Source organism: Erpetoichthys calabaricus, chromosome 8 (genome assembly GCF_900747795.2).
Source record: "Erpetoichthys calabaricus chromosome 8, fErpCal1.3, whole genome shotgun sequence".
In the NCBI taxonomy this organism is placed as follows: domain Eukaryota; kingdom Metazoa; phylum Chordata; class Cladistia; order Polypteriformes; family Polypteridae; genus Erpetoichthys; species Erpetoichthys calabaricus.
In genome coordinates, this window is record NC_041401.2 from 152259435 (window position 1) to 152285008 (window position 25574).

Below are 25574 nucleotides of genomic sequence, written 5' to 3' on the forward strand. Positions count from 1 at the left end.
TTTGTTGCATCATAGCGTCCTGCCTATTTAAGATGGTGGCATGCATTCCTAACCTTGGGTATTATATCATATTCTTAATTACTTACGTCTTTCCCGTAAACCAAGAGGAAGCTACAACAAACTTTCTATAAGAATTTCATTTTAACACCTTTCACTTTGCTTCTTTGATTTTGGGCATAGTGTTTAGGCTTTGGTGGATTGATTTAGTGTGTCACTTTTTTTTTTACATCAATTCTACTTTTCTTATGGTCTTTTATTCGTTTGGTTTACCCCTGAACATATCACTACTTGGAGAATTTGGATAGCTTTGTTTTCTTTGAATTGTCTGATAGTACATGAACGCAGCATCTGATCACTGTAAATGTTTGTAATCACAGCATTATTATCTGTTTTGTTTTTATTTTTTTCTTCCAAAATAGAAAGTTATTTTCAAAAGCGAAAGTACAAACACATCCAATGAATAACATGGGCCCTAGCTTTAGTGCCACAGAAAATACTGGGAATAAGTTATTCTTTAATGTGTTGAAATGCCTTAATATACTCTGCTATGAAGACAATTAGGGTATTTAAAATATAGATTAATAACAGGTTATGATGGATATTGTAATTGTGGAAACTGTATGATTTCCCTGTGTCTTTGGTGTCTTTTTTTATTATTTTGTTTAATAAATCTTATTGAGTTTATTGTAATCAATCCATACAAATAGATCAATTTTTACAAATAAAATAGGATTAAAAACAAATCAACCCCCCACCCCCTGAGAAAGAGAGCATGGCCAACAGAATAAAACTTAAAATAGTAAAAATAAATATATTGATGTGTTTAATAGGTGGATACAGATAAATGGAGAAGAAAAAGAAATGGGGAGAGAATCTACTTTCTCAGTGCTTTAAGAGCTTATTCTAAAATATTATTGATTAGATCCTGCCAGGTTTTGAAAAAGTCTGCACAGATCCTCTAAGTGAGAATTTGATTTTTTCCAATTTCAAAATAATATAAAACATCAGTTATCCACTGACTTAAAAGAGGAGAGTTAGGATTCTTCCAGTTTAGCAAAATAAGTCTGCGTGCCAATAGTGTAGTGAAGACAATCACAGGTTTGTTTGTCCTTCTCTACTTTAAGCCCATCTGGAAGAACACCAAACACAGCTGTTAGTGGATTAGGAGGGATTGTGACACGAAGGCTGTCTGAAAGGCACTTAAAAATTTGGTGTCCAATCTAAAATTGTATGCTGAGAATTCACTGGAAAGAGCACACTTTTATTCAAATTAATTCTGAGACCAGAGATCTTTTGAAATTCTGTAAGTGCTGTTAAGACTGTAGGCACAGTATTTTGTGGGTCTGATATATACAAAACCATATCATCTGCATAATCCCCTTTATCTGATAAGCATTCGACAGTGAACTGCCAGTGGTTCAATGGCGATTGCAAATAGCAGTGGTGACAAGGGGCATCCTTGTCTTGTACCATGTTGTACTTTAAAGTAGTCTGAGCAAATGTTGTTAATATAAACTGAAGCTTCTGGATTGGTATACAGTAGTTTGATCCATGCACAAATATTCGGGCCAAACCCAAATTTCTCTAATGTAGTGAAAAGGTAGTTCCATTCAATCATATCAAATGCTTTTTCTGCATTCCAACGATAATAATATCTCCAGGGTGTTTGACTGTGCAGGTGAATATATTACATTAAACAGCCATTGGAGATTGGAAGTTAAGTGTCTGCCTTTAATAAATCCAGTTTGATCTTGTGATATTACCGAAGGCAGCACTTTCTCCATCCTTCTAGCTAGGACTTTGGAGAGTATCTAACATCATTATTCAGAAGTGAATTTGGTCTGTATGATGCACATTGTAATAAGTCCTTGTTTTGTTTAGAAAAGACGGTGATTAATGCTTGGCAAAAAGTTTGAGGTAGAATTTGATTGTCTCTAGCTTCTGTAAATGTTGCTAATAAGAGAGGAGCTAGCTGAGTGGAGAATTTCTTATAAAATTTGACAGGGTAGCCATCAGGGCCTGCTGCTTTCCCACTCTGAAGTGACTTTATAGCATCTAGTAATTCTGATAGCACCAGAGGTTTATCTAATTCCTCTGCAATAAAAGTATTTATTTGTGGTATCTGTAATGTATCCAGAAATGCATTAGATTGTGTGTTGTCTTCTTTGAACTCAGTAGAATATAAGGATTTATAATAGTCTCTAAATGTGTGCATTATATTTTTTTATGGTCAATGATTTTATCTCTGTTCGTGTTGGCGATTGCTGGGATTGTATTGCGAACTTCTTGCTTCTGAATTTGTTGAGCTAAGAGCTTATTAGCTTTCTCTCCATGTTTATAGTAATGATGTCTTGATTTAAAAATGAGTTGTTCAGTTTCTTTGGATGTTAAGAGGTTGAGCTCTGAATGCAAAGCCTGTCTTTTCCTATGAACAGCCTCGCTTGGACACCTGGCATGTTCTTGATCTATTCTAGTAATTTCATTGGTTAACTCTGATACCTTCTTGGTTTCTAATTTATTTCTGTGGGAAAGATATGAGATAATCTGTCCTCTTAAGAAGGCCTTTAGAGTTTCTTGCAGAGGCCTCTGAGGATGTATTTGTCTCTAGGAAGAAACTGATTTCTTTTGATATAAATTCTATACAGTTCTCATCTGCTAATAGAAGTGGGTTAAGATGCATCTGCGAGATGAGTATGTGGGGCATAATGATTTCAGCTCCAAGATCAGAGGGGCATGGTCAGAAATAACAATAGCGTCGTACATGCAAGATTTAATTGCAGGCAAGACATTATTATCTATAAAGAATTAATCAATTCTTGAGTAGCAATGATGCACTGGTGAGTAGAAGGAATATGTTCTTGAGTTTGGGTTTAGAAACCTCCAGATGTCTGATAAGTTGTGGTCAGTTAAAAACTGTGTAACTGTCTTTGCAGTGTTAGATGTCATTCCCCCCCTGTGACAGGAGACCTACCTAAGAGTGGATTTAAAACACAAATAAAGTCCCCAGCCATTATAATTTTATGAGTGTTCACATTGGGAATAGATGCAAATACATTTTGCATGAATTCCCTTTCATTGATATTGGGTGTATAAACATTTATCAAAATCACATTACAGTTAAATAAGTTGCCCATGACAATCACATATCTCCCTTCAGGATCAGATAATACATCTGATGCTACAAATGAGACTGTTCTATGTATAAGAGTTCCCACACCTCTAGTTTTCTTTGTAAAGCTGGAATGGAACATTTGGCCAGTGCAGTCTCTTTGCTTAACAAGTGAGTCTCCTGTAAAAATACTGTTTTAACGTTTAGACTTGTTAGGTGAGAGAATACTTTCTTTCTCTTTAATTCGTGATTCAGGCCTTTAACATTCCAGCTCACAAAGTTAACTGTCCCATCATGGAGACATTGATTCTGAATTTTTGATGTCATTTTGTAGTCTTAACTGGAAGTGAGACAGCTTTAACTTTAATTTCCAAATTTCCCACGAGTTATTGCCATGCAGCTTATTGTTACGTTGTTACGCTCTTCTCTGTTTTCCCAGAAACATCAGTTTTTCTGAATTCATACTGTCCATTACTGTCGAGAAGAAGGTGCTTAGAGGTTTTATTATATACGTTTTTTTCTTCTGAGCAATAAAAAAACAGGAGATGGAATAAGGTAACAGAAGTAAACAGAGCTGTGGCCAGAGAGTTAGCCAAAGTCAAAACCAGAGAACCGTCAGTGACAATTCTCTCAACCAAAGCACAAAACCAAAATTACAGTCAAATGTTACAAGTCCTAATGCTAACTTTCATAATTATGGTACTAAATTCACTTATTTTTATAGTTAACTCTTTTGTTGTAAATCGAAAACCTTGATGCAAGATCTTAAGAGGTGAGTCAATGATATACAATGTAACCACAGTCAAGAAGTGAATAAGACAAAATGATGCTGATCATACTAAACAAAATACTAAACAGAATAGCAATAACATCAAGAAATGCACATTCAGACATGACAAAAATGGTATAAATTAAACCAGAGAAAAATAGGGATGTGTCTGTCCTGGCATCATCAAACACAAAGCAGGAGCTTACCTGTACAGAACATCAGTCCCACACGTGAGATGACCATGCATTAATTGATTTAAATTTTCTGTGGATTAATCATTTATTTAATAATAATGAGTGATAGATGTGTTGAACTTTGCTAAACAAACTAATAGTAAATACATTTTCCTTTCCCAGTCCAAAGTCACAAAGTGTTAATTTTCTGAAAAGCAGCGGGAAAAAAATGAAAAAAATAAATTTAACAACCAAGAGGATTGCTTTGTCAAAAACCTGTGATCTTTTAAAAGCTAAGTTCTTTGTGCAAGTAAGCAGAGCACAGCCTTTTTATCTATAATATTCAGATAATGACTGAAAGCAAACAACACACTCATGTACAAAATGGTGCTTGTTATATCTTATACCAGTACATGCATGCTCATTCAAGCTATTGTCAAGTCAGGTGAAGCACAAAACGATAAATACATTTATAAAGTGGTAATCATCCATCCATCAAATTTCAAACACATTTATTCCAACATCATTTATTGCAAAGCAGGAACAATCCCTGAATGGGTGAAGTCATAATTAATGTAATACCGTAAGTGGCCACAGTGAGAAATATATCAAAGATGGCTTTCAATATGAATGAAGCAGAGATGAATTGAAAGGACTGTTCTTAAAATAATTCTCAGTAAATCCTATTCTAAAGATCCTTTCCTGAAAAAAATTGTTTAAAATAACAATTTTAATCCCAATTTTGGACATTAAGAGGCAGGCACCACAATCTTTTAAAGTGAACGCTTCATGAAATCACATGTAGCAACATCAGAAACACATGGCTAGCAACAGGAGCTGCTGCTATGAACAGGATGTTTGCAGCCACAAGAGCACTGACTGAAAATAGTGATGTGGGTAAGAAAATGCAGTGCCTATAAAAAGTATTTACCCTGTACAACATTCAGTCACAGTTGGTTTAATTTGGCTTTTTTGACATTGATCAACAGAAAAAGACTGTTTAATGTCAAAGTGAAACCAGATCTCTGCAAATTAGTCTAAATTAATTACAAATATGAACCACAAAATATTTGATCATATACAGTAATTATTCACTCTATTTCTATGATATTATACCTAAATCATCACTAGCGTAGCCAATTGTTTTAGAGGTCCCATAATTAGTTACAATAGAGAGTCTGTAGTCAAGGGGTTTGAGTTGATTGTAGTCTAAATGCACCTGTATGTGGAAGGTCCAACTTGTGTTGTGACCTAACCTACACAATGAAGACTCCATGGAACTCCGTAAAAAGGCAATGGAAAAACACAAGTCAGGGTATGAAGACAAGAAAATATCCAAGTCACTGAATATCCACTGGAATGGACGTAAATCAATCATTAAGAAATGCAAAGCATTTGGCACGGCTGTACATCTGCCTAGAGCAGGACGTCTACAAAAACGGAGTGATCATGCTAGAAGAGTAGTGAGAGAGGCAACCAAATGACCAGTAATAACTCTAAAGGATTTACAACCTACAGCTGATGAGATTGAAGAGACTGTGAAGACAACTGTTTCCTAGGTGTTTCACCAGTTACATCTTTATGGGAGACAAAGAAAGCCACCACTAAAAAAAAAAAAAACAAAATAGAAGGAACAAGAGAGACTCTGACTAAAGTTAGAAGAAGGTTCTATGGTCTGATGAGACTAGAAAATTTAGCTTTTTGACTATCAGACTAATTGCCATGTTAGAATACTGTAAACTGTCAACAACACACCATCCCCACCTTGAAGCTTGGTGGTGACAAGGGTGTAGCAGATGCACCCACAGTCTCACGAAGTAGGGGTGGCCAGCAAACCCAAAGAGCTTCCTCATCAAAACTCCACAAAAGTATATATTTAATTTTTGGAAACAGAAAACAATATTTGGTGCATTTTAGGCTGATCAAAACAGAATCTAGTGTATTGTGTCACGTAAAATTACAGGCAATAAATAGGTACTCATGATAATACTTGAAATTTGCTGAAGTTGGCTAGTAGACAAAGAAGTATTACATCATGCTAAGATAAAGAAAATATCTAAGTGCTGCTCAAAGCAAGCAATTGACACAACAAACCATTGTCAAATTGTTGCAGAGTGTATACAGGTATCTCTATGCTTTAATCATCAGTGGAAGACAGAATTGATAAACTGCTAAGAGTGTTATAAATGGAACACATTACTGTACGTCCAGTTAATCGAGCATCAAAATAAACCCAACAGATAAGGCTTTTTCTCTGTGTCATTCCTACCTACCTCTATACATTTCAGCTCATTAATAAGAAACTGAAAGCCTAGGTACAAATAACGATATGCAGTACTTTAATAGAAAGTGATAAATAAAAACACTGGGCTCTCACGATGTTTTGTTAACACTATAGCACAGCACTGGTTTAACATAATTTGGTCTTTTAAAATACATTTAATACTTTCTAATTTCAGTGGAGAGGCAAGCAGTTTTTAATACTGTAAAACACACCAGTAGAGTTTTTTTAGGGACCAACAACAAAAAAAAAGTGTTAAATGTATTAAATTGTTGATGATTTTCCAAAGTCGCATTAGTACCGGTTTGTGTTCTCTGTATTGAAGGTTGTTTTGCGTCAATTTTTTTTTGATTATTAGTTATGATTCCAGTTTAAAGTGTTCTGATTTGGTGTACTTAATTTGTGGGATAATTTTCATCATTTCAGGATGTTCTTCCTTTTCATGAATGGCACCGTATTGTTGATAGCAATTGCACCATTCTTAATCCTTTTGTGCAAGCTACATTCACACAGTAGCTCAAATCCATTTTTTCACTCAAATGTGACACAGATGTGACATTTTTAGAAAAGTATTAGTGGCAAAAAAAAAACCAACAAAGAAACAAACCTTTTCAGAGCATGTACTGTAACGACTGTTTTGTACCCAAATCCTCCCCCAACAAGCTCCAGGTTTCATTTTCTGTATCTGTTCCTTGCTGCAATGAGATTACAAATTTGAAACAACATGAAGTAACACAACAACCAGCGTCTGTCATTTAGTCTGTCAAAATTGTTTCATTCAGTTTTCATATACTGGAAACATTCAGGATAGATGTCTGTACTTGTTTCAGATTTGGAAAAATTGCAGAAATTAATTTGAGCAGTCAAAAATAAAATCAGATTGGGAAAGTCATAACAGAGCCCCATTTAATGCAGTGTGAACATAGCCTTAAAAAAGTAATGTTTCTTCAGGCAAGAGCTTTTTTTAAGTTGCAACAACAGCATCCAAAACATTACGTGTGTGAAACCCTAAATACAGGAATGTTAAATTACGGAAAATAAATATTTTATTTTCAGGGAGAGGCCACCACCTCCACCATTGCATCATGCTGTGGGGATGCCTCTCCTGATGCAGTCTGTAAGAAACCTGCACCTTGATAGAAAGAGACCTGTGAACACAGACTCAAGGCTGTCATGGCTGCCAAAGGTGCCTCTCCTAAATACTGACTTGGAGGGAATAATTTTTTGTGTTTGACGTAAATCATTTTGCAAAGCTCTGTTTTCACTTTGATTTCAAAAATGTTTTTTCTGTTAATTAATGTCAAGAAAGCCAAATTATTATAAATCTGTTGTGACACAATGTTGTATAACAATCTTCTTCTTTCAGCTGCTCCCGTTAGGGGTTGCCACAGCGGATCATCTTCTTCCATATCTTCCTGTCCTCTGCATCTTGTTCTGTTACACCCATCACCTGCATGTCCTCTCTCACCACATCCATAAACCTTCTCTTAGGCCTTCCTCTTTTCCTCTTCCCTGGCAGCTCTATCCTTAGCATCCTTCTCCCAATATACCCAGCATCTCTCCTCTGTACATGACCAAACTAACGCAATCTCGCCTCTCTGACTTTGTCTCCAAACTATCCAACTTGAGCTGACCCTCTAATGTACTCATTTCTAATCCTTTCCATCCTTGTCACAATAAATGTAAATCTTAGCATCCTTAACTCTGCCACCTCCAGCTCTGTCTCCTGCATTCTGGTCAGTGCCACCGTCTCCAACCCATATATCATAGCTGGTCACACTACCGTCCTTTAGACCTTACCTTTCACTCTTGCTGATACGCGTCTGTCACAAATTACTCCTGACACTCTTCTCCACCCATTCCACCCTGCCTGCACTCTCTTTTTCACTTCTCTTCCACACTCCCCGTTACTCTGTATTGTTGATCCCAAGTATTTAAACTCATCCACCTTCGCCAACTCTACTCCCTGCATCCTCGCCATTCCACTGACCTCCCTCTCATTTACACACATGTATTCTGTCTTGTTCCTACTGACCTTCATTCCTCTCCTCTCCAGAGCATATCTCCACCTCTCCAGGGTCTCCTCCACAACACTAAACACATTTTAATATAAAAATACAGAAAATGGTGTTCAAATAAAATTAGATAATGACAGTGCAAGTTCTCAGACTTATTCAGACTGCTAGAATAGACTTCACTTAGCCCAGGTGCAGAAAATAAAAAATTAAATAAATTGGTAGGATATTTAATTTCTGAAGCATACAAGTAAAATTTGATAACAACCAACTTGTTGTCTTTGTAAAGTATGTTTCCTTGTGTCTTTTGAATGTCTGCTCCTGCACAATTACTGGATTCATTTTAGGTTCCTGTATGCCGGAGTATGCAGGTGTGTGTCAGTTGTAATCTTTATGATCAATAACTTAAAATGTAACGGCTCAGTTTTGATCACTGAAGTGACTGATGAGGGAAAAAGTGAGTTGCTATGTCATTAGGGATAAGTGGCTCCAAGGAGTCTGGGAAGCCTGTGCTCAGTAAAGATATGCTCTTTGTGCCAGAGGCACCTTTTGCTCTGACCTTATTGTTTTTTATAGTTAAAAAATGTTACCCATTTAGTCAACCTCTTTATTAGGGTGGTTATAAATCTTATTGCAGACTATTTCTTTTGGTTATACTGTGTAACGGGCGGCTGGGGCCCATGCCCGGGACACCCCTGTTGCATATGTTCTGGGGGAGCAGACATGGGCTCCTCAGTACCCCCCCCCCCCCGGGTCGCTTGGTGGCAGCCTCTCTGGGTGACGTGGGTGCCTCAGTTTCCCGCAGGGCTCCATGGGAGATGGAGTCCACCACAACCCTGTGGGGATCTGGGGTAGCCGCCAGGAGTTGCTGCATGGATCCCAGAGCCAGCCTGGACATCTCTACAGCCCCGCCCAGAAGTGCAATTAGCAACAGGTGATCAAGCACCTGGAGCTCTTCCGGGTGGGCTATAAAAGGGGTCAGCTTCCACCCCTCGACAGCCAGAATCAGGAGGAAGAGGACGAGGTTGCCTGGGAGGAGTGGTGGTGCCAGAGGAAGGATTGTTTGTGCTCTGTATAAAGTGCTTTGGGACTGTGTTGGGCCTGTAGGACACGGGGAAGACGTGCCCCACGGCTGAAGAGAAAATAAAAGCCTGTGTGATTTTAGCACGTGCCTCTGCGTCAGTCTGTGCCGGGTCAGGTGCTATATAGCGCCTTATTACAACTGTCACACTCTGTAAAGCATATTCTTTATTCTAATGGGTACAAAACAATTACTTTCCTACACAAAACTGATGAGCAGCTTTCTTTTCATGACCATTTTTAAATACTGCAAATACTGAATGTGCATTTTTTTATGACTCAACATATACTCATGCTGAGCCTTTAAAGGGAGATCATATAACTTCCAGTTGTTAGTGCTTTGCCACCTTCAGTTTCCGTTGTTGCAATGAGGAAATTAATATGTATTTGCTTTCATTCCAGGATTTTTTGCTAAACCACCTTGACAAGGATGTCTACAACCCTCTCCTCATTAACTTCTCTGCCCAGACCACAGCTGCTCAGACACAGAACATCATTATGTCGAAGCTAGATAAGCGAAGAAAAGGGGTTTTTGGTCCTCCACTAGGCAAGAAAACGGTATTTTATTTTATTTCTTACATTTTTTGATTTTCAGACAAAAACTTTTAAAGAGAAAATCTAATATGGTATATTTCAAATAATAACAGCTACTGTAAGTAAGTCTAGTGCTGTGATAGTAAAAATGATATATTTAGCAGGCACTGTAAAACCAGCACAAGCAGTGAGGTTTTGTAGTGCTCCAAAAAATAAATAAGAAGCAGAAGGAAATGTCCCGTGTGTATCCTATTTAAAACTGATTTACAATGCTGCAAAATTCTCACATTATTTTTCCCAGCTGTATCTAGCTTGAGGCAGACATAATGTTTATTATTGATTGGTCATAGAAATGTATTTGTTTTTTCTTTCATTTTAAAATGCAAAGAGTTTGAAAAAAATAAATCTTGCTATATTTTATTGTTTATATCTTATGAGCCATACTGCCATGTAAAATATACTTTACAAATGCACCTAAATCCAGCATATTCAAATATAGAAAAGGTATTGCTGATATAAGCCTAGCCATGAGAGAGCAAATGAAAGATACTGTAAGGTGTCAGGTCCCGAGGTGCATCATTGGATTCATTTTGTTGCTAAATCTGATGGTGTCACTAAAGAGCATTTTATCTGCTGTAGTACTAAAAAAAACAGAATAATTTCTAGGACCACTACAGAAGGATTAGGGAGTCCGAATAATAAGTCACAGAGATGAACAAATAATTTACTCCTCGGTTAAATCCCATTATTGATCCACATTGTCTGGCTTCATCCATTTCAGCTCACACATTAAATATTCTAAAATCAGCCATCATAAAAATGTCTTTTGTTCATTACCCACTCTGGGTGGTTTAAATGACCAACTTAGGAAAAATAATAATAATTGCTCAGATGGTTAATGAGTTCATTTGAATTCAATAAAACTGTAAAAGTCATGAGCAGAAATACATAGGTGTGGATGTTCTAAATAACCACTGGTAAAGTATGTAATGAGAGTATCATTTTTTTTCCATGAAACCATAGATATTAAAAACAAATAAATATCCATCAACAGAAATAAAGTAAGATATGGACTCATGGCAGAATACACACTATCTGGTATTGCTGCAAACATCAATTAATAGAACTATAGATGATTAATAATTAATTGATATAGTTAATTGATTTAATGGATATATTTTAATCCATTTTGATTCAGGAAAACTAAAAGAAAGACAATGTGATATTAAAACATTTATCTAAATACAAATATACTGGACTAAATATGTACAGTACCTCACTGAATTAATAACAGCAACTATTCAAATATCCACTTCCTAAACTTGCTGAATCATAGAGAAAGAAGTGCTTAACATAATGCAGAAACCAACTATCCATCCATCCATTATCCAACCCGCTATATCCTAACTACAGGGTCACAGGGGTCTGCTGGAGCCAATCCCAGCCAAAACAGGGCACAAGACAGGAAACAAACCCCAGGCAGGGCGCCAGTCCACCGCAGGGCACATATATGCACAAACCCACACACCAAGCACGCACTAGGGACAATTTAGAATCGCCAATGCACCTAACCTGCATGTCTTTGGACTATGGGAGGAAACCCACAGTTTCCTAGGAGAAGCCAACTATCCATATTACTAACTGAAGGTTGTAAACCGGATATGGACGCAGGGCGCATCGAGGCGCAGCGCACTGCCGCACTGCACAGAAAACACATAAACGAGAAAGTTGTAAACCGGATGTCACGCGCACTGCCGCACTGCAACGAGCCCGCCACCTGTAAACTAGAATTGCTCTAATCCACTGTGCCAGTAATGTAGATTACATAACGGTCATTCAGTTTGGCGCCCGCCCCAGAGTCCAGAGTCAAATGCAGCGGCATTCCAAAACTCTGTGGCGCCCGCCCCAGAGTCAAACGCAGTGACTTCCCAAACTGCGGCGGCTTCCCAGAGTCAGTAGGTGGCACCCAAATAACACAATGTAATGCGCCGTGGCGCCCGCCCCAGAGTCAAACGCAGCGGCTTCCCAGAGTCAGTACGTGGCGCCCAAACAACACAACCTGTGAGCCACACTTGCTCTAATCCACTGTGCCAGTAATATAGATCACATAACGGTCACAGACACAAACCCAGCGGCTTCCCACACTCAGTGGCTGGCACACGAACACCACAACCTGTAAACTGAACTTGCTGTGCAAAACTCTGCCAGCAGTCAGTGTCAGCAAAGGCAACAGAATCATGTCTCCACAAAACGAGACCACTTTACTACAGAAATGCTTATGTAGTTAGATGACATGTCCCCAGACGCACCCACCCTCCATGATATGTCATCCATCCAGATATTGGACAGAACAGAAACTGATTGCCATTCTTGGTTTTCCGATTCGCTAGCGAATTGTGGGCTTACTAGTAAGATTATACATTAATGACACTTGTATAAACTCTTTGCCGCAAAGGACTTGAACCCTGGGCAGGACAGGTTGTGGCCTTGTGTCCTATGGTGCTGCGACAACCTCCTGCTCCCATTACCATATGTTAGAATAAGGGGGCTAGAATCATACTGTAAGTGGATAAATGAATTAACATAATGCATATAACTGCATACTCAAATTATTTTACCATGTAAACCCAGTAGACAGAACAAATTACATTTGAATGTCTGTGAGCAGTTTTTAGGTTTGGTATTCTTTTTTCTGTTTTTTGTTTTTAAATCTTTTTCCAATGTGAGGCCTTATATAAAGCTGAGCGCTGGTTTAGCTTCTGGATTTAGGTCAGATCTGCTTCTGGCCTTGTCGGATGTGTCACTTGAGAGAGTAGAGGCAGATCATGAAGCTGGGATGATTCAAAAGCATACCCTGGGATATTATTAGGTCCATATCACTAGCCTTAGTTTTTCAAGGCTAGTCCAGTGCAGTTTTTGGACAGATGTGACAGGACAAGAAGCAAAATTTATTTTGAATTAGTTTGGCCATATTTCCAAGTATTGCAAATACAGTGTGATACTACATTTTTTATGCTTTCTGTCAAACCTATCTTTTGTAATAATTGCTGTAACTGCTCCATCTATCTTATAGATGGTTCATGTTACTGATCTGTTTGGGGTTGTTAACTCTGCTTTGCATGCCTAAAGCAGCCACTAAGATCAGTTTGCTGGCATACCCTCAAGGGTATACATTGGCCATATGTACCGAAGTCTAAATGTTTTCTGTATATTGCTGTGTAAGGATATATGTGAAGTACTATAGCACACGTTATTAGGATAAAATAAAGGCTTTTTATTCTCTCCAGGCACTTCTTCACAATCCCCTCTCTAGTAATAAGCCCCAAGTGTACATAAATAATCTCCTTCTCTCCACCGCTAAGTGTTGCCCACTGCCTCTCAGCTCAGACTCAATTCAAGTGAAGAGCTTCTGGTCTCCCATCCAGGTCATCCAAAGCATTTCTGGGTTGTGTGGAAATCGTGGCAGTCCTACCCCAGTAGCTCCCACTGGTGGTCCCCAAAGAGATTTGGCAGGCACACAAAAAATTACTTTTATTGATCTTGATCTTCCAGACAAAAGTAATCAAATGTTATATAGTCTCTTCATAAAAAATTACTAAATTATCAGTTTCAGCAGATTTATAAAGTGTAAAGTATCACCAGATTTATCTTATCCAGAACATTTGAAAATTAGGAATGCATCAACAAGTTTAAAGGGGCATTGCTCAATTTAGCAAAAATCAGAGGAAGGAAAAGTGTCCGGCAAACTATTCCTTTCATTAAGGCCAATAGCCTTACCTTGTTCTCATTACTGTTGGGATATTTGGGCACATGTGTTCAAAATCTGTGTCGGTATTCTATGAATATGTCTTCACAACTTTTCTTCTTGAAAATACAGTGCCTGACTCATCTTATTTGTTTAGAAAAGTGCTATCTTTTGCTGTTGTTTGAGTTAATACATATTTAGTTGGAAAAAGCATGCAGTCAAAGTGATATGTCCTAAAGTTTATCGTATCTAACTGAATCTCTCTTTACAAGTATATATTGCTTGAGATGCTTTTGACTTGAGTTTTAAAATAATTCACCCTCACCTTTTATTGAACTTTATAGGAGTTTAATAGTAAAAAGAAAGCAGTTTTTTTCTTTTAACTTCAGTGATTTCAATGGTCACAACTTGACTTCAGAAAAGAGAAAATACTACATGGCAACATAAAAATCAGTCCCTCAAATAACAGGCTCAAATCAATGCTTCCTGATGCAGTAAAAGGATTTAACATCATTCACTCACGCCCTTTTTTTCAAGTCTCTGAGCTATATAGCTTCCATAGCAGGCGACCCATCCACCCAGATTTTGAAATTTAAAAACTAAAATCATGGCCATTCAAAAAGACTGTCTGTCTGTTTTTTTTTTAATCTGACCTTGGGAGGTTTTGTTGCATCCTTTAAACAATTCTACTCTTGTGCAGCAGCAAGGAGCTCATATCTACTGTAGCAGCTTCTGATTATTTCTAGTAAATGTAGAATCTTTGAATGATAGGTAATGTGATGACATCCTTTGTGGATCTACTGAAGTGACATACACATTGTAATGGATCCAGTACTTTTGATAGAGAAGAGCATATATGATTTTTGGCTTTCATTACTCTACACCACAGGTGTTGAACTCCGGTCCTGGAGGGCTGCAGGTTTTCATTCTAACCATCTTCTTCAGTAGTGACCAGTTTTTGCTGCTAATTAACTTCTTTTGCTTTAGTTTTAATTAACTTGACTCAGGCCCCTTTTGTTGTTTCTTTTTCCTTAATGAGCAGCCAAACAATAATGAGACACAGTCTCAGTAAGGTTGATCTCTCAGGTCACCAAAATATTTTGACAGGCGTTCTTAGAAAAAACAGAAAAGACAACAGTTTTGGAAATGTCTTCTGTGGCAGAATGAGAGCAGCAACAAGCCATGGAATTAAATAACGGACTTAATTAACAGAAAGAATTGGCTTCTCATTAAGAGATTGGTTGGAGTGAAATTGATTGGAGTTTGAAATCCCAGTTTAGCTGGTGATCTGTTGGCTCGTTTCACGTCTCTTTTCTGTTTGGCTGTCATTTAATGAAGAAAAGAATCAATTCAGAGGACTGAATCCTTAAAAACAAGGCTATTAAAATGAAGGGAAAAGGAGTTAATTAGCAGTAAAAACTGGTCACTGATTAGGAAAACTGCTAGAGTGAAAACCTGCAGCCACTGTGGCCCTCCAGGCCTGGAGTTCGACACCCCTGCTCTAAACGTTAGTGCAACTGGGCAATAGTCATTCAGGTGGGTTGGATGTCATTTCTTAGGTAGAGGGACAATGGTGGATCTTTTAAAGCATGTTGATAGAACAGACTGGGTTAAGGTGGCGTTAAATATGACTGTGAACACTGGTTCAAGCTGATCAGCACAGCTGTTGAAAACACATCATGGAATGCCGTCCAGAACCGCTTCCTTCCTGGTGTTCACTTTTCTGAAAGCTCTTCTTACATTATGTTCCAACAAAATAAGTTCCATTTCCTCAATGAGAAGTTCTAATGCCACAGAGTTGTTGGACCTCTGGCTGGTGTTAGTGACATTCACATCAAAGCACACATTGAAATTATTAAGCACGTCTACCAGAGGGGTGTCTTCACTCACTATGCTAAGAGTAGTTGCTTTATAATTCGTTATTGACCACAAATCATGCCACATTCACCTAGAATTGGATTGTTCAAACTGCCCTTTCACTTTCTGTCTATATCATCACTTAGCAGCTTTACTGACTCTCATGTTGTTTGTGCGAGATGGCTTTGTAATCTATCCATATTCCTAGACACGATCCCTGAGTTATTTGCAGTGATGTGAACATTTAGTGCATTGCAAATGGTTTTAAACATGCAAGGTTTCTGGTTTGGGTAAGTCTGATGATGACTTTGGATGACATCATTAGAACTGTGTCTGAACATTTCTTAGTCAGCAACACTCAGTGTGTTCTGGAGAATGTCTTCTGATTGGTCTGTCCAATATGCAAACTCACTCATGACTGGAGCTTCTTGTTTTAACTTTTGTTTGTATCTGGACATAAGAAACATGTCAGCATGGTCAGATTTGCCAAATGGAAGCCTTACAGTTGTCTATATATGGAGTATAGCAATGTTCAAGTTCCCTGTCCCTACTGGTAGAATATCTAATGTGCTGATAAAAGTTCAGTATTACCTTTTTGAGACTAGCATTGATGAAATTGCCAGCCAAAATGAGGGCAGCTTCCAGGTTTTCATTCTGATGGTGATTGAGAATCTCATATGCTTCCATCTGGGCAGTGTCTATGTGTACTTGAGTTGGAATATCTAAGACCATTACAATGACCATAGCAAACTCCCCAGAAAGATAAAATGGTCTGCATTTAATTGTGAGGAGCTACAGATCAGACAAGCAGTGATGTGGTAAGACCATTACATACCTGCTGTCGCACCAGTTGTTGTTGATGGCCATGAGACACACACCTCCATCTTACAATTTGCCAGATTCTTTGGCTCTGTCCATATGGCAACCAGAGTGCAGGCTGAATCACATGATCTGGTCATGTCACTCTTGCTTGTATTTTGTCCAGCTTGTTCTCCAGTGACTGACCATTGGCTAGTAGGACACTAGCATTCTTGGACATTGTTCTCATGCCCTCAGGCTATTTTGCACTCCAGCACATTTCCTTGGTGTTTCTTTTAGGAGCGTTGTCCTTTGTTGTGGCCGTTTTTTCAGAGGATCTCACTCAGCAAAGCTGAGTCAGAGAATATGGAGTCATATTATTATTATATTATATTATTACTAGTCATTTAGCCCGTTAGAATAACAGGCGCTAGAACAGTAGTGCATAAACATTAGTAGGAACAGTCTATATTAAATGGCGAGGGACTTTGACCTCATTCTTTTTGTTGGTCGTATTTTTCTTTCTTTCAGCCTTTCTTTTGTTGATGTTTACTTGCTGAGCTGACCGTTCTTCGTGGGCTGCCACCGTGTATTGTGTGTCTTTAATTTTCTGTGACAGTAATACTGTCTTGTATGTCCGCTGGCTTGTACGTCCGTAATATACCTTTAATTTTCTCTGGCGGTAATACAGGCGTGCGCGTCGGTAATATGCCTTTAATCTCCTCTGACAGTAATACTGGCTTGTATGTGGCTGTAATATGCGTCACTGTATTGTGTACCTTTAATTTCCTCTTGCAGTAATACTGGTTTGTAATTCCGTAAAACGCCTCTAACTTTCTCTGACAGTAATATCACGCATCGCATCGTGCCCCGCGCATGCGCACTTCACCAGAAGACACACACACGGACACCTGGACGCACAAAGGGATTTTATTAAAGAGGATTAACCCAACATAGCGGGAGTAAAAAAAGATTGAAAAAATAAGTTTTCTTTTAAGTAAGTAATTACATTGAGCATCTGGTAGAAGATTGGAAAAACAGGTTCCCAAATTTAGTGTCCTAACTCTACTGATAAATAACAGAAGTGACCCACCTTGGCAATTAATCTTTTCATCAGATTCCTCCTGGTGAGGTTAACCTCCCCACATTTTTAACTAATGAGCAGTGACTCATAAATATCTATTTTGAACAACAAATAAATGAGAATTATCCCATATTGTCAAATGCATCAACCACCAGAAATACATCTTCTGCAGAATCAAATAAATGGTGTGAGACTGCCAGGCTAAGCTTAAGGAATGCCGGGAAAAACAAGAATGGTCACGACTCTGTCATCTTTTGATAACTGGATTCATGGCTTGCCTTTTCTGTAGTCGGGGACAAACTCCAGTGTCCTTTGAGCCTCATCCAGCACACACTTTCTGTTGGCATATCTTAAAAACTGGACTGTACTTCACTGAGCCTGTATCTTTCAAGAAAATTCTGTGAGCACTTTTAATAGATAGATAGATACTTTATTAATCCCCAAGGTGAAATTCACATAATCCAGCAGCAGCATACTGATAAAAAACTATTAAATTAAAGAGTGATAAAAATGCAGGTATAACAGACAGTAACTTTGTATAATGTTAACGTTTACTCCCCTGGGTGAAATTGAAGAGTCGCATAGTGTGGGGGAGGAACGATTCAGGAAATCATCTCAGGCTCTGAATGGAAAAGGAAAATCTTAAATTTATACTTTTTTTTGGTGTCCATCTCCTCCTGGTCTACCAGCTTCAATTTAAATGCTGCAATTTAACAGTGTGAGTCTCTAATTTCATTACCATGTACAGTACCTCTTTGTAATCTGATATTAATTCTAGTATGATACTGAAAATTTCAATCAACATACAATCAGCAAAATGAGCCTGCATATTTGTTTGTTCCATAAGAAGATTTTCCATTATCTCTCAGTATGAGGACATAGATTACCTAGTGTTTGCCATAGAATTCAAAGACTTCTTTTGCAAGGCAAAAGCTTTTGAATGGCTGCTTTGAGTAAACTAAAGCATTCTTTACTAGGGCCTAGGTATGTGAAGTCTCAAACACTACACTTAGTAGTGAGGAGTATAAACCTTCGAAAAGCATGAGGCCATCCATCCATCCATCCATTGTCTCCCACTTATCCGAGGTCGGGTCGCGGGGGCAGCAGCTTGAGCAGAGATGCCCAGAGTTCCCTATCCTCGGCCACTTCTTCTAGCTCTTCCAGGAGAATCCCAAGGCGTTCCCAGGCCAGCCGAGAGACATAGTCCCTCCAACGTGTCCTGGGTCTTCCTCGGGGCCTCCTCCCGGTTAGACGTGCCTGGAACACCTCCCCAGGGAGGCGTCCAGGAGGCATCCTGATCAGATGCCCAAGCCACCTCATCTGACTCTTCTCGATGTGGAGGAGCAGCGGCTCTACTCTGAGCCCCTCCCGGATGACTGAGCTTCTCACCCTATCTTTAAGGGAGAGCCCAGACACCCTGCGGAGGAAACTCATTTCAGCCGCTTGTATTCGCGATCTCGTTCTTTCAGTCACTACCCATAGCTCATGACCATAGGTGAGGGTAGGAACATAGATCGACTGGTAAATTGAGAGCTTCGCCTTGCGGCTTAGCTCCTTTTTCACCACGACAGACCGATGCAACGCCCGCATTACTGTGGACGCCGCACCGATCCGCCTGTCGATCTCACGCTCCATTCTTCCCTCACTCGTGATCAAGACCCCGAGATACTTGAACTCCTCCACTTGGGGCAGGATCTCGCTACCAACCCTGAGAGGGCACTCCACCCTTTTCCGGCTGAGGACCATGGTCTCGGATTTGGAGGTGCTGATTCTCATCCCAGCCGCTTCACACTCGGCTGCGAACCGATCCAGAGAGAGCTGAAGATCACGGCCTGATGAAGCAAACAGGACAACATCATCTGCAAAAAGCAGTGACCCAATCCTGAGCCCACCAAACCGGACCCCCTCAACGCCCTGGCTGCGCCTAGAAATTCTGTCCATAAAAGTTATGAACAGAATCGGTGACAAAGGGCAGCCCTGGCGGAGTCCAACTCTCACTGGAAACGGGTTCGACTTACTGCAGGCAATGCGGACCAGGCTCTGGCAACGATCGTACAGGGACCGAATAGCCCTTATCAGGGGGTCCGGTACCCCATACTCCCGGAGTACCCCCCACAGGATTCCCCGAGGGACACGGTCGAATGCCTTTTCCAAGTCCACAAAACACATGTAGACTGGTTGGGCAAACTCCCATGCACCCTCCAGGACCCTGCTAAGGGTATAGAGCTGGTCCACTGTTCCGCGACCAGGACGAAAACCACACTGTTCCTCCTGAATCCGAGGCTCGACTATCCAACGGACCCTCCTCTCCAGGACCCCCGAATAGACTTTTCCAGGGAGGCTGAGGAGTGTGATCCCTCTGTAGTTGGAACACACCCTCCGATCCCCCTTCTTAAAGAGGGGGACCACCACCCCGGTCTGCCAATCCAGAGGCACTGTCCCTGATGTCCATGCGATGTTGCAGAGGCGTGTCAGCCAAGACAGTCCTACAACATCCAGAGCCTTGAGGAACTCCGGGGGTATCTCATCCACCCCCGGGGCCCTGCCACCAAGGAGTTTTTTGACCACCTCGGTGACCTCAGTCCCAGAGATGGGGGAGCCCACCTCTGAGTCCCCAGGCTCTGCTTCCTCATTGGAAGGCATGCTAATGGGATTGAGGAGGTCTTCGAAGTACTCCCCCCACCGACCCACAACGTCCCGAGTCGAGGTCAGCAGCGCACCATCCCCACCATATACAGTGTTGACACTGCACTGCTTCCCCTTCCTGAGACGCCGGATGGTGGACCAGAATCTCCTCGAAGCCGTCCGAAAGTCGTTCTCCATGGCCTCCCCAAACTCCTCCCACGCCCGAGTTTTTGCCTCAGCAACCACCAAAGCCGCATTCCGCTTGGCCTGCCGGTACCTATCAGCTGCCTCCAGGGTCCAACAGGACAAAAGGGATCGGTAGGACTCCTTCTTCAGCTTGACGGCATCCTTCACCGCCGGTGTCCACCAACGGGTTCGGGGATTGCCACCACGACAGGCACCGACCACCTTACGGCCACAGCTCCGGTCAGCTGCCTCAACAATAGAGGCACGGAACATGGCCCATTCGGACTCAATGTCCCCCACCTCCCTCGGGATGTGGCCGAAGTTCTGCCGGAGGTGGGAGTTGAAGCTACTTCTGACAGGGGGCTCTGCCAGACATTCCCAGCAGACCCTCACAACACGTTTGGGCCTACCACGCCTGACCGGCATCCTCCCCCACCATCGAAGCCCACTCACCGCCAGGTGGTGATCAGTTGACAGCTCCGCCCCTCTCTTCACCTGAGTGTCCAAGACATGTGGCCGCAAGTCCGACGACACGACCACAAAGTCGATCATCGAACTGAGGCCTAGGGTGTCCTGGTGCCAAGTGCACATATGAACACCCCTATGCTTGAACATGGTGTTCGTTATGGACAATCCGTGATGAGCACAGAAGTCCAATAACAAAACACCGCTCGAGTTCAGATCGGGGGGGCCATTCCTCCCAATCACGCCCTTCCAGGTCTCACTGTCATTGCCCACGTGAGCATTGAAGTCTCCCAGCAGAACGAGGGAGTCCCCAGAAGATATGCCCTCTAGCACCCCCTCCAGGGACTCCAAAAAGGGTGGGTACTCCGAACTGCTGTTCGGTGCATACGCACAAACAACAGTTAGGACCCGTCCCCCCACCCGAAGGCGAAGGGAGGCTACCCTCTCGTCCACCGGGGTAAACCCCAATGTACAGGCTCCAAGTCGGGGGGCAATAAGTATACCCACACCCGCTCGGCGCCTCTCACCGGGGGCAACTCCAGAGTGGTACAGAGTCCAGCCCCTCTCAAGGAGATTGGTTCCAGAGTCCAAGCTGTGCGTCGAAGTGAGTCCGACTATATCTAGCCGGAACCTCTCAACTTCGCGCACTAGCTCAGGCTCCTTCCCCTTCAGAGAGGTGACATTCCACGTCCCAAGAGCCAGCTTCTGTAGCCGAGGATCGGACCGCCAAGGTCCCCGCCTTCGGCCACCACCCAACTCACACTGCACCCGACCTCCTTGGCCCCTCCCATAGGTGGTGAGCCCATGGGAAGGGGGACCCACATTGCCTCTTCGGGCTGTGCCCAGCCGAGCCCCATGGGTGCAGGCCCGGCCACCAGGTGCTCGCCATTGTGGACACTTTTTGTGACTGAAGACAGAGAAGAAAATTAAAATTAGTAAAAACCTTTTATTGATACATACCAGACAAAGGTAAAATGTCAGAGAAACACAGTCCTAGGACACCGCGCTTCATCTGCCTCGAGCGCAGATGTCCTTGTTCTTTTATACCTTTCTAATCTCCTGATCGTTGACCACGTAAGCAATAAAAATAGCGTCCTGACTCATTGTACTTTTCCAATTTTGTAAAGTCATTACCCTAAAGGTATATTTTCTTGTCACACACATTATCAAAAGAAAACTTCCAGAAAGTATACATGCTTTTTGTCACGTACGCAAAACACAAACAAGTTTCATCATTCTGTCCTATTTTCTGTACACACATACATTTTGTTCAATTACATCTTTTTATGTTTTTACACTCCTCCCTTTTTGAACAAAATGATGTGGGCAATATAATTCTATCTTGAAATGGTTGATGAAGGGGAAGGGGGGAAGAAAATGGAAGAAGCTATACGAGACATGCGCTCCTCATGTAGCATATATGCCCTTTCCATAGAGGCGGTAAAGTACTTAGATATTATATAGCGAAACAAAGGGATAATACAACAACCAACCAGGAGGAGGAGACAAAATGCCACAACCAAAGAAATGAAAACAGATCTTATCCATTTTCCCCAGGATCCGAAGAAGGATGCAAACCACTGATCCCAGGGATTTGTAATGCCAGAATTAGTGGAAAATTCTTTAGAGAAAGCAGTGAGGCCTGCCAATGCACGAGTTATTGATCCATCTGGCGCAGTATTATTTGGAATATATGTACAACAAGCATCACCAAACATAGCACAGACACCTCCCTTTTCCGCAAGTAACATGTCCAAGGCTAGACGATTTTGCCAAGTCATCAGAGAAGTACGATCAAGCTGTTCATGTATGCCTTCAATAGCGTCTTTGGTGAAGTTAAGGAAACGTTGTTGGTTCCCACAGTTGATAATAGAGCAGAAATCAAACTGCACTGACGTGGTAATTCCTAACGGGAAAGTCAAGGTGACCAGGGCAGTAGACAAGGGAAAAGAAAAGCATAGTAGCACAGCAATCAAGGGTGCCATCTCTTGCAATGTGAGGCGTGAATCCAGGCAGGCAGTCCTTCAACTTTCACGGCGTGTGGTGTGGATAGAAGAATTTGGAATGGTCCTCTCCACCTAGGCTGATGCCAGTGTTTCCTTCGAGTATCTCGAACCAGGATCCAGGTGCCCAAGGGAATTGGTAAATCCTTAGAAAGGGGACTGGTCCTCCAGGCTTGATTAACCTGCTGGTGGATTTCCTTCAACGAGGTTCGCAAACCTGCAAGACTAGAGAGAAGATCATTGTCCACAGTATGCAAATTCACATTTCCTACAACCATGCCAACGGGCATTGGACGTCCAGTCAGAATCTCAAACGGCGATAGTCCCAGTTGTCGGTGTGTCCGTCCCCTTAGTTCCATTAAAGCTAAGGGTAGTGCATCCGGCCATGATAAATTAGTTTGTTCACAAAATTTTTGCGAGTTTAGCTTTTAAAGTGCCATTGCATCGTTCTACGATGCCTCCGCTTTGGGGATGGTATTTACAATAATGGTGCACATTAATTTGGAGCCAGGTGGTTAATTCATTTATAACGGAGTTCACAAAATGAGTGCCATTATCTGTTTGTAACTTTTGAGGGATACCCCATCTTGGAATAATCTCTTTAATTAGTGCTTTAGCTACTGTTTTGGCATCGCTGTGTTTTGAAGGGAAAGCCTCTATTCATCGGGAGAACACATCGACAATCACAAGACAATATCGGTACCCTTTAGACGGGGTTAGTTCAATGAAATCCATTTGGAGGTGTTCAAACGGACCCATTGGATTAGGGGTAACGGCGGGACTTACCTGGGTACCTTTTCCCACATTAAACTTTTGACATATTGCACAGCATCTGCAAAATTGCTCTGCATATGTAGAGAAACCTACAGCTTCCAATGTTTTTCAACATCTCGAACCATGGCATCTCTTCCTGCGTGATTGAGGCCATGGGCGATTTTTGCCATTCCTGGGAAAGAGGCTTTTGGGAGAAAAGGTTTGTTAGTGTGTTTATGAGTCCAGACTCCATCAGAAAGGGACCCTTCTTTGGACCATTTTCTCCTTTCGATATCCGTGGCTGCACTCTGTAAAGAAATAATTTGATTATCAGGGTCCTGGTCATTTCTCTGTTGGAATAAAGAAATTGGTGTGTTATTATATGCAGCCTCTTTAGCAAAGTGGTCAGCTAATTCATTTCCTTTGCTAACAGGATCCTGTGTGAGCTATCATTTAACAATCGCTAGCTTCGATGGTTTGGTTATGGCTTCTAAAAGGGATTCGATCAATTTCTGATGTTGGATGGTTTTGCCAGTACTGGTCTTAAATCCCCTTAGTTTCCATAGTGCTCCATGATCATGGCAGACTCCAAAAGCATACCTGGAATCTGTATAAATTGTTACGATCTTCCCTTCGGACAGCTGACATGCTCGAGTGAGTGCTACGAGTTCAGCTGTTTGTGCACTTAAGCTTGATGAAATTCGATTTGCTTCCAGCAGGCGGTCCCCTTGGACCACTGCGTAACTAGTTGAGATGTGAAGTTTTGGCTTGTACTAGGATAGAATGTACAGCGTGAGGCACTTTAACTGTTAGGGGGCTCATGAGAACTACATCCGTGCTTGCTTAATACAGCTTCTGTTGTTGCAGCCACAGCACGAAGACACGGAGGAAGTGCTGCGGCCACTGGATCCAGTTTTTTAGAAAAATAAGCCACCGGTCTTTGTTTATCTCCATGTTGTTGCTGTTGCGTCAGTACTGCATTCATAAATCCCTGCTTTTCGTCCACGAACAAAGTGAATGGACGAGAATGATCAGGCAAACCTAGCGCGGGCGCAGATAGAAGAGCAGCTTTGAGGTTACAGAGAGCCTTCTCAGCCAGTTCATTCCATTGGACCTGGCCAGAAAGGAGGATGCCAGGAGTATTAGCCAATTGTTGCAACGGCTGTGCTCTTTCAGTAAAATTTAGAACCCACTGTCTGCAGTAGCCCAGAATACCTAAAACAGACATAACCTGTTGTTTTGTGACCGGTCTAGGAAGATTTTGGATGGCTGTAATGCGATCGCTAGAGAGAGCTCTTGTTCCATACGTAATGTCATGACCTAGATATTTTACAGTTGTTTTGATTAGCTGCAGCTTAACTTTAGAAACTTTATGGCCATTTTCCCCCAGAAACAGCAACAATTTCTGAGTATCTATTGTACAATTTTCTTCCGTAGCGCTACATATTATTTCCATCTACATACTGTATCAATGTACTACCTATTTCCGGCCAAAAGCCGTCTAAATTTTGGGCAAGAGCTTAACCATAAACACAAGGGGCTTCTCTGTATCCCTGAGGCATGACGGTCCATGTCCAACGGCGGTACCGCGTTTGACGAGATCGGGATGTACGGCGGAGATGCCAGCCTCTGCTTCGGGAGACAAAGGATATTGGGCATGGTGCGGGCGGAAGGAGGATTTCGGGTGGATCACCAGAGGCTCACAATGGGCTATCCTTTGAAACACTACTTTAGTTATTAAATGGTCAGGAGTATCAAAAATACCTGGAGTAACTTGTAACCAGTCTGTTCTTTCAAGGCATCTTTCCACCCATGGTCCTATTTCCCCCCATTTAACAGTGTGTGATTTAGCTAAGGAAATATGAGGCACTATGCTGCCAAGATAATATATGTGCTGTGAGCATGTAAGATGAACAGAAGCAGCTGCCTTTGTGGATGAAATAAAAACACAGTAGATGTGAAGGGTTTCGGGGCAAGTACCAGAAGTAAGGAAAGATTCTAGCCAGGGGGTGTCTGCTTCTATAGGGAAGTATTGGGCAGTACAGTGTAAAATGTCAGGGGCCTGTAAATTGGGAAAAAGACAAGGGGAAAAAGAGT

The 25574-nt window shown here is 41.3% G+C and overlaps 1 protein-coding gene across 3 annotated transcripts in view; it reads left to right on the forward strand.

The window, feature by feature from the left end:
- dnah7 (dynein, axonemal, heavy chain 7) overlaps nt 1-25574 on the forward strand; it is a 496694-nt gene that overhangs the window by 258788 nt on the left and 212332 nt on the right. The window contains exon 36 of one of the 3 annotated variants that reach the window (XM_051930474.1): nt 9830-9985. The exons of the other annotated variants lie outside the window; for them this stretch is intronic. Coding sequence (XP_051786434.1) covers nt 9830-9985 — 156 coding nt within the window. The remainder of the gene's footprint in view (nt 1-9829; nt 9986-25574) is intronic. 3 annotated transcript variants of the gene reach the window in all.